The sequence below is a fragment of the Macrobrachium nipponense genome, chromosome 18, assembly GCF_015104395.2.
Source record: "Macrobrachium nipponense isolate FS-2020 chromosome 18, ASM1510439v2, whole genome shotgun sequence".
NCBI lineage: Eukaryota > Metazoa > Arthropoda > Malacostraca > Decapoda > Palaemonidae > Macrobrachium > Macrobrachium nipponense.
Genome location: NC_087211.1, coordinates 75,975,608 through 75,987,874, shown reverse-complemented (window position 1 = coordinate 75,987,874; position 12,267 = coordinate 75,975,608). Strand labels below are relative to the sequence as shown.

Sequence of the window (12,267 nt, the reverse complement as noted above, 5' to 3'; positions counted from 1 at the left end):
ATGTTGGGTGAAGTTTGTTTTTAGCATATGACTTGTAAGTGAGATTACAATGAAAAATCTACATACTCTAGCTGAGGACAAAGGAATCAATTAGCAGCAGTTCGTTATCCACACAAGTCATGCTATAAGAGGTACCCTGTATATAGATGGAAGGTTCTTCATTTAGTTAATCATTAGGTAGTTAGACAATAAGTTATTTATCTCTCCTTTTACATGCCACAACAGGATAGAGAAAAAAAAATTATCAAAGTTCTTGTGCACAAAATCTCAGCAGTAAAATATTCTTTCTAAAGTGACAAGTGTCAAACCTGAATAAATTCAAACTGAACACAGCTCATGCATTCAATGAAGGCAAAGTCCTCCTGACAGAGTTGCTTAGTCAGAAGGCAATCATAATATTCAATGAGTAGTGCTTCTTTTCTAAGATACAATAGGTCCTCATAACTGGATTGCCATGTTGATTCTGAGGAAGTGTCAATATCTGGTATAACAGACTCCACTTGGTAAGCCATTTATATAAGATATGTTTGGCAAAGGCAAATATTAAGAGACTGTATGTTTTAACAGATATGCTCACCACCTGTCCCCTCTTTAGTGTTTAACTGGAACTTTATGAGGCTTCACAAATTATATGATCTTGCTGGCATTCATTCCATAATGAAATTTCATATTGAAAGTCTCCCTCTGTAAGGAATTTATGACCTTCCAGACAGTCAAACTGATAACTGCATACAGCAAAAATATGGAATACCCTGTATGTAAAATAATATAAAGTAGCCTCCCATGAATTATGCAGGACAAAAGATTGCTTAAAATTTCTTTAAAATGGGTCATGAAGATGCAAATAACATAAGATAAGAACTACAGTAGTATAATAAAAGTAAAGGCTACAATTAAAACTGAGAGCTTAGGGCATACCACATACTATTTAAAAGGAATAAAGACATGAAAACAAGATACCATAGAAAGCAATAGAACGAAATGAGTCAAAAGAGCAAACTCAAGGTTGAATGAATTAATAAAATAAAAAATCTTTAACTGATCTGCCTTTTGAAATACTGATGTAACAGCTATGGTCTGGAAGAGGTTTGTATTTTTGTACAAAACAATTACAGTATTTACATGTAACTAGTATACACTACATTCAGACTTCAACAAAAGGAAAATTCAACATTAGTCATCAACAATTTGCAGTCATAAGTTGATATATATTAGAACCTTTCTTCAGTAAGTATCCTTGGTGATTTAAACTTTCAACAAAGTCTCTAAAATCACCAACTTTCATGTTCAATTGTTTGGCCAACTGCCTCAATTCATCTAAGCTATATGTAGATTTATAAGTGTTATCTGACATCCTCTGAAGAGCTGCAACAAACTTCTTCATCTGAAAAAATAATTAATACTTATTCAGAATCTGAGATTTAATATGAAGGGAATCCTTCACCATTATAATCTATAATATGTGTACAAGATTTTATAGTGATAGTATCAGACATCTTTATAAAATGAGATCAATTGATTAAAAAAATATATAATTCAAAATTATCAAGTAATCTAAACATCTCACCTCATAATATGGCAAAGAATACAAAAAATGATAACTACTTGTATTGGGTACTATCTCCTCTTTGAACCACATTTTCTCTATGATTCCTCGAGACTCAACATCAAATTTCTTATACAGAATGTTAACTCATCAGCAATTTATGAGATTACTGTAAGTTCTACTCTACTAACACTGTGGGGAACTTACAACTTAAAATGTGCAATGTAGTAGATGGTGTCAAAGATTCTTTGCAAAATCCCTTTGGCTCCAGCTTTACAGATTTCTACCTCCCACTTTCATCTGGCCCCACAGATCTCTTTTCAGTTACCTGCTTCTCAGTTACTTGTGCAACTTCTTTCACTTTACCTTAATCAGATTTCACCTCTTCAGAATTAATTCTTTGGGTGAAACTAGTGAATGTAGAAATGTGACTAGAAAATCCCATAAAAATATTGTCAATTACAACAGCTTCTGTATCAAAATTACAGTACTACTCCAGAACAGATTAAACCTCATCTGATAAGTATTTGTTACCTAGCTCCCTGGAGTTCAAAAACTACTCCAACAAATGTTTGCTATTAGTTTTATACTTTTCTTTAATTAGCATAAAGTATCTTAGCATCTAACTCACCTGGCCCCTGTTACTCGACCCTGAGCCATGCTGAGACCTTTGGAAGTCCAAGAGCCCAAATTCATCTGAAAACGTGTCCATCATTGAGAAGCGCATCACCTCCACCACATCACGTGCATCATCTTCTGTGGCCTCCTCACGTAGTTCACACCTTGCTCTGGCCTGTTTGACACCAGAGAAAACCAAATAAATTTACTGCAGTACAAAAATTTAAATTCTAGACTAAAGTAAGAAAAATAAGAAATATCTCAATTTGTAGGTATCAGTTTTCACATACTGTACTGTCAAAGTGCTGGAATATAACACTGCCAGGTTCCAGCAGTAGTAGTAGTCTCAGCGGTTGGTGTGATCATACTATGGGAGTGATCATAAGTGCTAATATTAATCATCATAATTTATTCTAACCTAACCCAGCCTAAAACAAAAATGACAATTTGTCGAAAATTGCATTTTTCCTAACTATACAAACCTGAGGTCCTTTAACAATAGGAAGGTAACTAGCGGCAGCTGGGACGGTCGTAAGCTTCGAACAAGGGGAGAACGGTAGTTAACTGCTTGTCCGATCGTGCGCGCCCGAGAGGTGAAGAATCACTTTTGCTTTAGGCCCATGCAAAAAGTTGCAGAGTGAGGGGTGGCATGAGGTGGGACTATATGTAAAGGACCTCAGGTTTGTATAGTTAGGAAAAAAAAAAATGCAATTTTCGACAAATTGTCATTGTTCCGATACGTAATACAAACCCTCGGTCCTTTAACAATAGGAAGACTCACTTCTTGGTGGGAGGAATCTGAGTCTTTTTGGTGAACAGACTGGTGTTCGTCCAACCCTGGAGTGCCTCCCTGGTCGTAAGAGCAAGGGAGGGATCCAAACCTCTGTCCGATTGATCGGGGTGTGCACCGCAGGATCAATGGTCAGACCTCTGGGCCAAGTACTAAGAGAGAGGCAAGCGTATCTCTTCGTACCAGCAAGCAAGAACTTGTTCCTGTTTGCAAGAGACAATCATAAAATGATGGGTTTGTCTCAAATTGGCATCCACTCCTCCCCCTTGTTGGAGGAAGTGGTGGATATTTATCCTATCCCTACTGAAAGGGATAGGATGGTGCTCTATTGAGTAGCTCACCTGCATCTCGTCCTTACCCAGCAGGGTGACGACCGTGTCCCTCTACCCAGAGGAGTAGGGAAGAAAAAGATGGGAAGAGGAGCCAGTCACACTCTCATTCCTCATCCATTCTTACGGTCACACCAGGACTCGATGCTGTTCAGCCTGCGAGGGTCTGGGTTAACTACACAACGTGTTGAGCAACCACCACGGTTCCCAAGGAAAAAGATCCAAGGAACTGTGGGCAATATCCCGAAGGTAGAAGGAGGTGCATGCGGTCGGGTTGACCAGGCCCCTGCCTTCATTACCTGCGCCACGGAGAAGTTCTTGCGGAACGCGAGAGAATGATGAAGAGGCGTCCACACTCATCCTGGGTGTCGAGTTTCTTCAGACAGCTCCGTCGCGCCTTCACAGGACAAAGCAGCATAGCCTTCGTATCGGAGGCGGTGAAGTCCATTAGGGTAGGGTATTGTGAAGGACTCGAACCAATCGTCAGTTACCGAAGGGTTCTGAGTCTTCGCTACGAAGATCGGTAACGAAATCGAGCGTCACAAATCCCCATCCCTTTGTGCTTGAACTTCTCAAGAGAAGTCATGCAGTTACCTAAGACGAAAAGAAGGGATAGTCGTATGACCTATCCCTCTTCTTGACTTTGGTTATGTACAGTACTCATACTGACAAGCTATTAAGACGAAGTAATGATTGCTCTGGAACAACCGAACTAAGTCCACAGCATAGTTCGTAACTGACTTGGGCGCTCTGACAGCTGCCGACTGACTGGTTCGGAATCAGTAGAGGCAAGTTGTCCAAGCATCCGGGTAAGTCACGTGACCTTTGCCCTTTAAAGAGTTATGCTGAGAGACCAAACAAATAAAATATTTGTTAGTCACCGATGCCGGACGGCGCAGCGATGATTCTCTTAATGCATAAGCTCAAAAGGCGAAAGTCAATTGCCTTCAAAAGACCGAGGTCCCTGATGGCAAGAAAAGTCTCATAGACGTTGAATCTCAGCTTAAGGAGAAACACACTATGTGACGTTGAAGACGAAGGTAGGCAATGAATGCAACCTACGTCTTCCAGCTGAATCAAGAGAAGGAATCTCAAGATTCTAAACCTGTGCTTACAAATGACTGAAAACGCTAATCGCCATTTCATTGCTGTCCGGTGTGCAGTGAAAGCGGGCGTTCTTCAGTAATGAAACACAGGGGAGAGCCGCCTGAAGAACTGCTTCTCATGGCTGAACGTTTGGAAGTAGAAGCTGGCATGTGTGGGAGTAGGCGATGTCTTTTCATACATCTGCTAATCCGGGGTGAACAATGAACAATTGCACACCTCCGAATACAAGATATTTTGAGGCAAACTCAGATTCCGCAAAATCATTCGCATTATCGAGATACGATGCAGCAGAGACTATTACAGAATTCTGTTACCGTGCGGTAAACAGAAGATGAGAGTCGAATAGATATCTCTGTTTAAAATTCTCGCAATACCGAAGACGATGATACTAGCGTCACAGCAGTAGATGTCCATTCATGTATGCGAGAATCCCCGTTTAATCAGAGACTTAAGTCCATGATTGTTGGGCAGAGATACGGTTTGGTATTTCAATCAAAGCAGGTGAGAAAGACATAACCAACCTTCCATCTCAAAGCGGCAGCTGGTACTGAAATGCCTCGGGCAATTCAATACGCAGTAGCTGTCGCTGACTCGTCATCCTGAGTTGCCAAGTAATCCTTTCCACGAAGGAATGCGTTCGGCTAGAACCACCGAGCATAAAAAGATATGCTTGAGCAATTATATTTATGCGAAACGAATTTCGGTAAATATAAAAGCTTAAATGGTGTTATTGTGACAACACCATAAGTATATAAAATTGAAACTGGAAACTCCTGGGAGGTTGCAGGCAACCCGAGTTGCAGTTCAATTAGAATACTTTTCGTCTAGTCGCAATCCGTAGAATAAACCAGGATATGCGCCTACCCCTCGGACCATTCAACTGCTTAGCAGAATCATGTCGCGAGGTTAATATATGTAGTATATTTGTAGGATTCTGAACACGATCTCCATCCTAAATTTCTTTCCTTCAAGAAAACAAATAAGGATTGAGATCGACCACCTTCGGTCTCTATCAAAGAGAGTGAAGAAGTCTTCCTCGAAGGAAAGCTTCAATGGTGAACAGAATACTAAGACGATAGTTCAAGCCAAATTGGATATTCCCGTCCGTTCTTCTCTATTCCAGGTTGTCGCCTATTGTGATAGTCTTCTTTCAGCAGCAGTCTTCTTCCTAATGCTAGAAATTCCAGGAATTCGAGCATAGGCGAGGTTCCCGATTATCGTGTAACATATCGGGGATTCTCGTCTCGCTCACTTTGGACCGTGGTCTCGCCTAAGTGTTTGGAGATCGTAGAAACTCTAACACTCTGAATGCGCTAGAAATTCCGTAGAATTCTAAGCAGTCTGCGAAACCCCCACCGAATTCGTCAAACGATATCGGCTGGTGGTCCTCTCGATTCCCGTAGAAATCAAGAATGGGGCAGGATCCCTCCTCAACGACCGGGGCTTACGTCAGGTAGGACCCGAAGGTCCCCCCCGGTAGCGCAGTCCCCAACGTGAATCCTACAGAGAAATCTCTGTAGGATCCCTCCCCTTTCCCTCGTAGCCGTAAGGAGAGAGGGAATGGGGGAGGAATTGGATACTCGCTCGCCTTCCCAGTGGAACTAGAGTTGGAGAAGATAGGAGCAGCCATCGCCTTGCGGCGATGGCCTCTCAGAGTCTGGGTAAAAACGTATCGTCAGGAGAAACGTTTTCCCGAGGAGGGTTACGAACTCTCACTGTAGGTAAGGGTCTGCCGCCACTGTGACGTCGTCTGGGTGGGGCTGATTGACACCTGACAGGAGAGAGCCGATACCGTCCTCCTCGACTCATTCCAGTCCTCGTCGAGGTCGAAACCTCTCAGGAGGACCGAAGGAGTATTTAAATACGGTGTCCGAAGACACGTAGAAGCGCGCTGTCGCAGTAGAGGAGGTGGAAGTAGCTTGATCGACCGGCCAGAACTGAGAGAGCCTTCTTGTCCGGAGACGAGAGACTCTGGTTCAAGACAGAATCGGCAAGCTCCGATCGCGGCAAACCCACCGTCGGTTTGGTTTGGGTTCCCCTCTCGGGCCCCAAAAACGACTCGAGCAGAGACATGGGCTCTGCTGGTGGGAGCGGCGATCCTTCCCCCAGGTCGTTGTGCTGACGAATCAGTGCAATGAATACCTGGGCAAAGTTACTCTGAATCTCGGAAGTTACAGCGTCTTGAGGAGTGGACCATCCAGTCCCTCCAACAAGAGCAGCTCCCAAGACCCTCCTCCTTCAGAAGAAGGACAGCAAACAGATCCCTGACGGTTGCCTCCAATCACTTGCGCGTACGTCCTGGCTGGTCCTAAGACCATACCTGGCACGTGCGGCGTCGTGACGGGATCGTGAGCGGCGCATCTCTCACGATCACTCCTATATACCTCTCTCTTCCTGGCGTATGCCGAGGAAGTTGAAGGTATCGGAGAGACAGAACTGACGCTACCCCCTCCCCCCCCTCCCCCCCCTGACGGTCGCCTCCAATCACTTGCGCGTACGTCCTGGTTGGTCCTAAGACCATACGTGGCACGTGCGGCGTCGTGACGGGATCGTGAGCGGCGCACCTCTCACTATCACTCCTAGGCTACCTCGCTCTTCCCGGTGTAGCCCGAGGAAGTTGAAGGTAGTGGAGAGACAGACCTGACGCTCCCCCCCCCCCCCCCCCCCCCCCCACCCCCCCCCCGCCCCCCCCCCCCCCCCCCCGCCCCCTCGCTGGCAGGACCAGCGTACGTGGGGGCTGCAGCCGATCACCAACCCGCGGTGGGGATCGATCTGCAGGCCTGGCCGTGCCGCTCACACCTGTGGCGAGCGGCTCGACTGAGCACGTCGACCCCGGTCCCTAGCTGTCGTCAGACGAGCTGCTGCTGGTCATTGTATCCGCCCACGCGTCCCTGTGGGAGCGGCGGTCAGGTGACCTGCAGAGCTCACTTTCGCGGTGAGACCGTACCGGTGAACGTCCTCGCGGCACGTCAAACCGCTGGTACCAGCCGAGGCTGGTACCGTCGGTCGAGGGGACCTGGGGGGACCTCTTCCCAGCCTCAACCCGTGGCCGGTCAGAGACCGTCACGTCCACCCGAGGTACCGGCTGGTCGCTGCGAGAGTGGCCGCTGGCCTGGCGAGAGTCACCTGAGCGGCTCTCGACAGTCTTTCTGCTCCGTGCCTCGGTCATGACGCTGAGCGAACTCAGGCGTCTTAACTTTGGGGGCTGCACGGTCACCCGAAGGAGACCGTACACTCGGAACTTCTCGCGGACGAGAAACCGAGCCGGTACCTGGCTTAGCAGCAGAGCTGCCAAGACCAGGCGAGGGTGTACCAGCGGTAGCCAGCACACCCCTTGGTCCCCGTCTTCTTCTTCTTCTCAGAAGGGGAGACGGGCCCCGTTGTTCCCGAAGGAACAGGAGGACCAGCAGAAGAACCCCCCCGTCACACCGGAGTGTGACGAGCCCTTCGAAGTTCCCGAAGGAGTCTTCTTAGGGGGAAAACCCGGTTACCAGCTGGTCGCTGCGAGAGCGCCGCTGGGCCTGGCGAGAGTCACCTGAGCGGTCTCGCCAGCCTTCTGCTCCGTGCCGGGTGGTCTTGGCGCCGAGCGAACTCTGGCGCCGAAACTTTGGCTGCACGGTCTCCCGAGGGAGAGCGTACACTCGGGATCTCCCGCGAACGAGAGACCGAGCCGGAAACCTGGCGTAGCGGCATCGCCGCTAGCACCAGGCGAGGAAGTACCAGAGCTAACCGATACTCCTCGGTGTCCCCGTCTATCTCTTCCTTACGGAAGGGGAGACGGGCCCCCCCGCTCCCGAAGGAGCAGGAGGACCAGCAGAAGGACCCCCCGTCCCACCGAGGTGGGACGGGTCCCCTTAGAAGTTCCCGAAGGAGACTTCTTAGGGGGGAGAGGGCAGCCTTCTTCTTCTTCGGCTTATGGGGGGCCTTAGAAGTCGAAGGGGAAGAGGCAGCAGCAGACGAAGACGAAGATGACACCTTCCTCTTCTTCGTCAGCTCACGCAGGACAGTCGTCAGGTCCTCCATCCAGGCCGGAGTCGGGCCTATTGCTGAAGCAACACGGCCCGACTGCACTGTCCGGAAGGACCTGGGACTGGGGAAGACACACCATGGGCAGGAACAGCAGCAGCGGTAAACACAGAAGGGACAGCCAAGCCAGTAGCGGGAACCACATCAGCGACAGGTACGGCAGGCCAGCCCGCCATCGCCTCGTAGAATCATCGGCAGCCAGCGGGAAGCTGGTACTGGCGGCCGGTCCAGGGCGAGCTGCTGGAACAGCGGAAGTCTGGGGCAGGGAACACGAAGAAAACACAGGCGGCGGCGGCATACCCCTCCTCGGTACGGCGGCGACCGGCCCTAGAAGCGGCAGACGGCGTCACCGACACAGCATGGGGGAGTGTAGACCAGCGGGGGGGAAGCAGCATAAGCGGCCGTGAAGGTTGTAGTGGAGACCGCTCCAAGGTCACCGCCCCAGACCTCGCTAGACGCTGCAGCAGATTTGTGGATGCTAGGCACGCCCTGCAGCCGCAGTGGCCCATACCTGTCCAAGGTCGTCTCCCACGGATGTAGCACCTGCGGTAGCACAGACAGATTAGTAATCAGAAGGGGGTTCCCTCACGCCTCGGGGGGAGAGACATGCCCCACCCCGAACGGAAAGGACGAAGGACCCCAACCCCTACAAATAACCCGAAAATAAAAAAAAAGCCCCACCCCGACCTTTTTGGAAAAGGGGCTCCAGACGGGGGGCAGGAAAGAAGACGAAGAATCGGATACCAAGGGAGTCGCGGAGAGCTTTCCGACGACTTCCTGGCAGACCTTCGCTTCCCTACCCCCGCAACAGCAGTGAAAAAAAAGTATATGAAAATGAAACAGAATACTGCACTTGCGATTCACCTTCATAGAACCTAAAGGGGGAAAGATCAATTCCCGGGTAAGAGCGGAAACTTGATCCATAATGAATATGATGCTATCATAATTATAAATGAAAATGAACATACTGCACGTGCGATTTTCACTTTCACAGCAATAAATCGTAAGGATTAATTCCCGGGTAAGAGCGGAAATTGATCCAAAATTAAATTTGATGCAATTAATAAATGAAAATGAAAAGATAACTGCATTGCGAATCCACTTTCATTGCATTCTATTCATACAAAATAAGAGGCTCGTGCCGAGCGCAATCAAGCTCTCGGCAACGAACGCACAGGGCAAAAAGTATAATGAAAAAGAGTATTTACATCTTTCAATTACACACTTTCGCCCAAAATACATGACTCGGCGCGAGTGCGCCCGCCCTCGGCACCGAGACATAATTAAATTAAATTTCATGAAAAGAGCGGAAATCGCCGCCTCTACGGCGATAGCTCCATGTTGATTCATAATTAAGTAATGAAAATGAAAACAGTGTACTTACAGTTTCATTTTCAAGATCAAACAAACCATTAGTAGAAAACACAATATAAACAAAGCATACGACGATGAAACGGGCAGAGAGCGATGACGAACACGTCCTTCACACCCGCGGCCGAAAGCAAAAGTGATTCTTCACCTCTCCGGGCGCGCGGGCGCGCGCACGATCGGACAAGCAGTTAACTACCGTTCTCCCCTTGTTCGAAGCTTACGACCGTCCCAGCTGCCGCTAGTTACCTTCCTATTGTTAAAGGACCGAGGGTTTGTATTACGTATCGGAACAAATAAGCATCCTTATCTCACCTCTTTTCATTTTCTGTATTATAAAGCTGTTGAAGTCAACAAACAGCAGTCAGACTTTAGTCTCTCAAGTTCAAGAGAAGCAGCTCCACACAACATAGCCTTGGTTATTTATTTGTTTCTCAACTGCTGTGTATCAGTGTATATATTGTAAATCTGCTCTTATCATTTTGTCTCTGACCAATTTGTTATTTTCACCAAGATTTTTCTGTCAATGCTCTTCTCTTTCCTTTGGTGTTTTTACATATATAAGGGTATTAGTGTACATTTTTTGCATGCTAAAATTACATTTTTATCATAAAATGAGGTTTTATATATACTTACTAAGTAATTACATAGCTATGTTTCCAATTACAATGACAGCTTAAATTCAAAATCCATGGCAACACTTCAATTGTTTAGTGCAGGTGACAGCACCATCCACTACTGGCAACACCAGGAATGACTTAGCAGATAACCCAATTCCCTTTATGATTATGTCCATCAAAGAGGAAGAGGGAGGGCTCCAATCATGTAATTGCAGGCGGCCTGCGATTAACGGCGCAATCGCTTAGCGGCGAATCAGTTTTACGGCTGTCGTCAAAAATATTCATTGAAAAAATAAGGTATTTTAAGGTATTTTTACGGCACAATTTTTGGTCAACAGCACCGCTAGCGCCATTATGTCTAATGAGTACATACATTTGTAGAAATACCGTTTAGACCATAAAGGTTATGCAAATGTTATTAAAAAATTTTATTGAGTTATTACATAGGTATTAGGGCAAAATATATGCCTCTGATGCTGTTCTATTCCAAAAATATAGAGTTAAATAAGTGCAAATTTAGCTATGGATGTGTCGATTTATAAATGTTCATGCTTTTATCTTTAAAATGTGTATGAAAATGTATTACGTATAGGGTATTTTTATTTCTGCACAGAAATATGATACAAAGGCAACTTTTGAAACTGCTCTTTACGTTAATAGAGGATGTTTTTTCATGTTCGTTCTGTGAGCCGCCGCCTGCCGCTCTTCCGAAAATATCGAGCTAAAAAATGTGCAAATTTAGCAATTGGTGTCAATTTTATAAATGTTCATGCTTTTATGTTTAAAATGTGTATGAAAATATATTACGTATAGGGTATTTTTATTTTTGTACATAAATATGATACAAATTAAGGCAGCTTTTGTAACTGCCCTCCATGTTATCAGAGGATGTTTTTTCATGTTCGTTCTTGTCCACCACTGTTCCGAAAAATGCTTTTACAAAGACTTCACGTGGTTATATTTTATTAATTTGGGAGCTAATTATAAGTCATTTTGTTAATGAAACTTCAGCTTTTTGTTATAAGTTTTCATGCATTTATGTTTAAAATGTGTATGAAAAATGTATAACAGTATTTTTAAAAATTTTTGTACATAAATATAATACAGTGGCAGTACGCATGTCCATCAAATATAATACAGTGGCAGTACGCATGTCCATTTGAAGTCTTTGTACAGCCCTTCACATGATGAGGACAATAGGTTGTTCAGTCGTGCTTGAATAATAACATTTTAATTTATATCATTGAATCACGTTTTTATAACAAATTATATTTACAATTGTTGTATAAATTGATTTTAAAAGACAAAACTTGCGTATACATTCAATTTTGCAACACTGCAATTTGTTTGTTTTTCCATGGGATAGAAGTACAAAATATAACTATGCAACTCGTTCGATTTTTTGCTTTGTTACTCGAGCAAAAAATTGAGGTTACGACCGTACGAGCTCAAGATGCCGGTGCTACATTGTTGGCATAGTGACGAAAATTAAGATAAGCACAGAAGAAAAAGTAAATATGCATCTTTTCCAAAAATATTTTAAAAAGTTATACATTACTTCACTGTATCCAATAATATTGTATGTATTCTCATTATTGTATAATAAAATACTACACTAAGTCTAAGCCAGTATTCCGCGGAGCGGCCAATGTTCTGGTTTGGAAATCAGCTGATGGCGAATACGAGTTTGTTTCGCCATATTTAAAGCAATTCTGAGTGAATTTTCTTGCTTCTAGTTAGCATAAACGGATATCTAGATATACTTGACTTATATGAGACAATGTCATTTTTCTTATATGACGTACTTTTAGGTGGAAATATGACTTGAATACGCCTCATTGTGATTGTGAACTAAATTGTTTT

At 45.1% G+C, this 12,267-nt stretch overlaps 1 protein-coding gene across 1 annotated transcript in view; it reads right to left on the bottom strand.

Annotated features, from left to right (window-relative positions):
• LOC135196654 (DNA helicase MCM8-like) overlaps positions 1-12,267 on the bottom strand; it is a 43,323-nt gene continuing 31,056 nt past the window's right edge. Inside the window, exons 8-9 of the mRNA XM_064223490.1 lie at positions 2,178-2,339; positions 1-1,384 (exon numbers count right to left, since the gene is read on the bottom strand). Of these exons, the coding sequence (XP_064079560.1) occupies positions 1,181-1,384; positions 2,178-2,339 (366 nt within the window). The 3' untranslated portion in view covers positions 1-1,180. The remainder of the gene's footprint in view (positions 1,385-2,177; positions 2,340-12,267) is intronic.